The sequence below is a fragment of the Silene latifolia genome, chromosome 11, assembly GCF_048544455.1.
Source record: "Silene latifolia isolate original U9 population chromosome 11, ASM4854445v1, whole genome shotgun sequence".
NCBI classification, from domain to species: domain Eukaryota; kingdom Viridiplantae; phylum Streptophyta; class Magnoliopsida; order Caryophyllales; family Caryophyllaceae; genus Silene; species Silene latifolia.
This window is the reverse complement of record NC_133536.1, coordinates 28117450-28123736: the sequence shown is the minus strand read 5'-3', so window position 1 is coordinate 28123736 and position 6287 is coordinate 28117450. Positions and strand designations below refer to the sequence as shown.

The window sequence follows — 6287 nt, the reverse complement described above, 5'->3', positions numbered from 1 at the left end:
ATGATCCTCACCGACCTTGAATCGGATCGAGATATCAACTCCAAGCTTGAAAACGACCCCTACGATATCCCCTACGACATCGCACTCACACCACCTTCTGACCGCGACCCCGATGAGTTAGCATTCACATCCACACGCAATTGTAATTTTGTTGAAGTCACCCGCGCCAAACCCTCACAAGTCCAGGAAAAAATCGAAACCCTAATTTCGGATGCTGCCGAATCAATCAACACCGGTAAAGGCTTTAGCTTCTCGGTACCTTCACGTGCTCCTTCTAGCCATCTTTTCCATCCTACACGGAAATGTTTGATTCCTAAAAACAATCCATCTAGTCGCATGTTTAAATCCGTCTCTACTGTTCGTAAAGCAACCATTACTGCGCGTATTCTTGCGCTTCTTCACCAGGTGGCTCGTAAAGGTATTCATGTTACGAAGCGTGATTTGTATTATAATGATGTGCCTTTGTTTCAGGATCAGACTCAGAGCGACGCCGTTTTGGATGATGTTGCGTGTATGGTTGGTTTTACTCGGTCAAGTTTGGGTGTGATGGCGCCGACAAAAGGAGCGGTGATCGGAAGATTAGTATTTACCGAAAAGGGTCATAAGATTGATTGTGCTAAAATGGGACTAAGTGGGAAAGTGATACCGGTCAATATTGATGGTGTTGAGATTATTACCCAGGAAACTGATGCATTGTTTGTTCTAATAGTGGAAAAAGATGATGTGTTTTTGAGATTGGCCGAGGATGAGTTTTATAATCGATTTCCTTGTATTATTATTACGGGGAAAGGACAGCCTGATGTCGCTACCAGGTTGTTTCTTAGTAAGATTCAGCGGAAGTTGGGGTTACGTGTTTTGGCATTGGTGGATGGTGATCCATATGGGTTGAAGATATTGTCGGTTTATGGGTGTGGGTCGAAGAATATGTCGTATGATAGTTATAGTTTGATTACACAGGATATTAAGTGGTTAGGGATTAGGCCTAGTGATTTGGAGAAGTATGAGATTCCGGAGCAATGTAGGTTGCCTATGACCGAGCAGGATATTAAGGTGGGGAACGATCTGTTGAAGGAGGATTTTGTGAAGAATAATCCTGGCTGGGTTAAGGAGCTGAAGCGGATGGTTCAGACAAAGAAAAAGGCTGAAATTCAGGCGCTTAGTTCTTTTGGTTTTCAGTACTTGACTGAGTATTATTTGCCTCATAAGTTGCAGAAGCTCGATTGGGTGTCAGTAGTAGTTGTTGGTTCGTGTTATTAGATCCCCTAGAGAGGTTGTTTCAGGAAGATGGTTTTATGTGTTTTGTATTTTTATTTGTGCTTTGCATTTTAGAATTCGAATGTTAAAAATTACAGTTGTTAGAAACCAAAGGTGTGGAGTTTCTTGTATGTGATCATTGAAAGTTGAATGAAAAACAATGGTTTCATGTTGCATCTCTTTTGTTTGTGGTAATATTCTTGCATGCATACCCACTTGCCTTCATGTTTATGTTTTCTATTTTGCACATAGGAAGCAGCAGTCTTCGATTGATGGAGCTGATGAAATTGCATTCACTGACTGTGATCTTTGCGACCCGTGTAGTGTGTAATGCAATTCATTTTTAAAATTTGATTATTGTGCACATTTTACATAGATTTTTCAGTTTTCTTTTGGCTGGCACCTCAAAATTCTCAGAATATGTACACTAGGCTATGTAATCCATTTTCCCACATAACAAAATGTGCATTGATATTCGGTGTTGGTGAAGTATGGTACATCTTCTTTGGAGATTGACGCTGATGTATCATTCTCTCATCCTAAACGGAAAAGGGATTCAGAAAACAATGGTAATGCTTTGATAAGATCATGTCTTTTACTCTCTCTTGAAGCTAGTTTTATAATCTATTCAATGTTATATTTCTGATGTTTTGAGGGACTTCTTTGTTTGAGCTAAGGTGATAAACATGTTAGTGCTAAACCACTCAAGGTTGAAGTTGAACGTATGTTGCATGCATTTTATGAAAACAAGATTCATGAAGTTTGCCGAGCCTTCTTTTTTCCACATAAGATTCAGGTCCGTAGTTGTGCTATGTGGCAATTTCAAGCAATTCTCTTATAATGGTTCATTATAGTTGCCTAATTTCTGGGTGGTTTTCAGGGGACTGCATTGATCTATTACAAGAGGTTTTATCTACATTGGTCAGTCATGGAGCATGATCCAAAATATGTAATGTACGATATCTAACTAGCTGTTTGTGTTTCCATTAATAACTATATTATCATCCAGAAAGATTGTCCTCTATTGTTAATATAAACAATCTTACTATAGACCCCGTTTCTACTCGGTCGTTTGAGTTGACATCACCATTTTAGGTTACTTATAGAAAGAGGACAAACAGGTTTTGGCTAAATCAAACTGGGAAATGTGGGGGAAGAAATCATGTTGACAGCTCTAACTATCCATCACTTTTTAGTTTTATTGTTTGAAGACATTTTTAACCACTTTGTTGACTTGTAGCATCTATTCTTCTCTTTAAAATTGCAGGCTTACCTGTGTATATCTAGCTTGTAAGATAGAAGAGAATCACTCGTCTTCTGAGGACCTTGGTAAGATTATCCAGCTAGATAACAATTGATTTTAGATAATGAGATGCTAGTCCTTCAGGTACATATGCATTCTCGGCTTTATTTCATCTTGGATCAATAAATCTTGAACAGCAATAAGCTACCTCTTTTGGTTTGATTTCAATACTATTATGTTGACTTATGTGTAACCTTTCTTCACAGAGTTTAGGATTTGATCTAATTGTTTACACACCGTACCGCTCAATTGAACGGTTTATTGACGATATGGAGGTATGTTCAATTACAAATCTTTTGGTTGACGTGTTTTTGTCAAAGTGTGACCCTTGCACTGCAGTTTTTGATATTTCATTCAGCTGCCTTGACAGTTTGACATTATGTCTTTGTGAAAATTTGATTTAAGAAAGTTTGATTTTGTTTTTTCTAGGACTTTTGCTATTCAACAGGTGGCCAAATGGACTTGTTAAAGGTATTAAGAACTTTTACTTCTAAAGATGCATCCCTTTTTGGTCTTCATTATAATATATTTCTTGTATGAACATTTGCATCTTTTTACTTTATAATCATATGCTGAAAGATATCAAGAAATCTTTTTTACCTTCAATGTGTGTGTAAATTCTTGATATCATTTTCTGAGACTGTATTAGTGACGTTTAATGAATGGCTAGCTAATAATGTGATTACTTTACTCAATAGTAGCTTCTTTCACAAAGTAGGTGATAGAATACTGAGGCTGATGTGATTGGTGAGTTGTTAGAGTAGTATATTGATATCCACAAAATAGGTGCTACAATTAGGTGATTGAACTCAATAGTGCTTCTTTACTCAATGTACTTCCCCATCATTTTGGAATGGCTGGTTCGCCTAGTTGTATGACACAAATGACTTTGTAATGGTTGATGTATTTTGTCATCGTAATTTTTATCTGACCAGTGGCCATCGACTTCCCAGATGCATGTTATAATGAATGGTCCTACAATGATTGAGTGATGCCTACTAATATCGTATCCATTCCCCTTTCCCTTCCCCCCCCCCCCCCCCCCCTCTCTTTTCCTCCACTTTTTCTATCCAAACACACCCTTAACGAAACCAAAACTAAGCATATGTTTTAACAAGATAATATCCTTCGCGTAAAGGATAGAGAAGACAAAATTCTCAAGGAGTTTCTTTTACCCGGCACAACCTGCCTCAAAACCTATGACAAAAAAACGTACAGCACTTTAAAATCATCGATTCAGAGATTTTCAAAAAAAAGGTTATGTGACAATTAGGTTCTCTATTAGCTTATAGTTTTTCCGAAGCTAGGCCAAGATTCAAATTAGAAACAAGGGAGAATCCGTTTCTAAAATGGGCGATTTGCACTAATTATTTAACGGAATAGGTCGATTTCCAAAATAATTGTCGAAAATGGGTCCACGTAGGCTTGGAATTTACGAAGCTATGGTCAAGGGTCAAATCGCCACGGTGCTTGGCTACTTAAGGTCAAATCGCCAAGGCGCTTGGCTACTTACTTCGAAGACATATTTCCCCCTTCCCTTCCCAGATTCATACCCAAATCGCATAAAAAAAAATCGCAAACCCTAAATATTAAAACGCTAATTCTCCTCCAAAAACTACCCTGAATCTTTCAATTGAAATGATTAATTGTCAAATTATTAGTCTCTAAGTAATATCAAACAATCAATTGGATATTTCTTGGCCAATTTCCATACATATTGAAGGTATTAGCTATCACTAACTTTTTTTAATTAGCAATTGATTTGAGTAGCTAGTTAGTTTAGTTTATGATTATTATTCTATCTATTTGATAGTTTAGTTGAATTTAGGTTGTTGTTAGTGTTTTAGATTAATTTAATTTGGTTATAGAGAGAAGTAATTTCCCCTTATTGTGTTATTTGAATGGTGAATTAGTTGAAGGAGATGGGTGTGTAAGCTATGTTGGTGGAAATGAGTCTTTTATTTTTGTTAGTAGTAACATGAGCTACAATGATCTTGTTAAGGAGGTATACACAACCATTGGTGTTGATAGTAGTAAGTATCAATTAATGTTGAAGATGAAGTTTGCTAGTCTTGGATGTTTTAAGGTTGTTAGTCTTAATAATGATCATTCTTTACAAGCGATGTGGGCTAGTATACGTCATTCAAAGGCGGGTTCTATGGATATTTATGTTGAGTTAATAGCATTTCAACAACCTTAAGTGAGTAATGTAAGTATCGTACCAAATGTGTCATTTACTAGGATGTTAAACATAATGTCGGAGAATGATGATCGGTATGTGTTATTGTTGAGAAATAATATCGAAGTAGAGGTAGGTGACGGTAATATTGAAGGGGATGAAGTTGAAGATGATCTTGATTTAAGATTAGAGAATGCTAGTGATGCAGACGATGATGAGGAAGATATTGATCTTGTGTCTCCTAGTGCCCCAAATCCGGGATTCACTAGTATTCCTAAATTGGATGCATTACATGGGGATAATTGGGTTAATTGGAAAAAGGCTGTCCCCTATGATGGTGGGGGGGAGTTTTGTGTTGGTCAAACTTTTCCTAATAAGAGATCTCTGACTGAAGTAGTTACGGAGTATAATTTGAGGGTAAATCAAAGTTTCAAAATTCATGAGTCAAAACCTCACACGGTGACATATAAATGTGGGAGAAAACCTATAGCATGTAAGTGGACCTTAAGAGCCAACCAAAAAAGTGGGGTTTCCGAAACATTTACTATTGTGAGATACAATGGTTGTCATGAGACATCATGTTTGGGAGAGACCATGCCTATAGACCACCGAAACTTGCGAAGAACTTTCATTTGTAGTGTAATTAGAAATATTGTGGAGGCAGATTGGGGGTTGTCGGTGAATGCTATAATTGAAATAATTAGTAAATATAACTACACCATCACTTATATGAAGGCATGGAAAGCTAAACAAAAAGCTATTGCCGACATATTTGGTGATTGGGAGTTATCATACCAGTTGCTTGGCCTTGTCACATATAGGGATATGTTTGATAAATTTACAGAGACACAATTCACTTGGCAACCTTACACACAACATATTCTTTAACATCTTCCCAATATTTGCCATGAGGACGAGGATGAGTGGATTGTTGTAGCCCCTTTGATATGCTTTGAGATTATTGAGATGCATCTCCCTAATAGGTGTGTTAGGCAATTTGGATGGCATCAAACAATACCACCTAATTGTGACACTTATCCCTTACTTCATAAAACGGATAAACGGGGAAAGACAAGAGATTATGCTTCCGAGTTTAGAGGTTATGTGGAAGAGTGGAATAATAGGAAGCAAAACATGTTGGAAAGGGTAATTCCATATTGTGGTTTCATGTCACACCATGATCCATATATGGTATGGTATCGGGAGCATACTCGTCGGATTGTTAGTCCTCACAATCGGATCTTATCCGACAAATACCATCATGAGCATCATTACAATCCTAGTGCATCGGACTTGGATACTCTTGTAAGCATCGTCTCTCTTTTTACTCTTAATTTTTATTATGTTTCTACTTCATTATCATTAAATAATACATCCCACTTCTTTTCTCAATAGGCGGGTGGTCATTCTTACATCTACCATAAAGTGAACGAGTACATGACAACTATGCCACCTACAATTGATCCTAACTATAGAAATTTGTTATATGAGATGCAAAACCCCTTAATTGTTTGGAACATGCCAACTATGGACAATCTCATTCAACCGCAA

General features: G+C 37.2%; 1 protein-coding gene across 1 annotated transcript; it reads left to right on the top strand.

Annotated features, from left to right (window-relative positions):
• LOC141613168 (DNA topoisomerase 6 subunit A-like) lies at positions 1–4757 on the top strand. Its single transcript, XM_074431909.1, has 6 exons — positions 1–1239; positions 1745–1823; positions 1932–2050; positions 2135–2208; positions 2522–2583; positions 4471–4757. The coding sequence occupies exons 1-6, from the start codon at positions 1–3 to the stop codon at positions 4755–4757; spliced, it is 1860 nt and encodes a 619-aa protein (XP_074288010.1).
• Positions 4758–6287: the final 1530 nt, after the last annotated feature.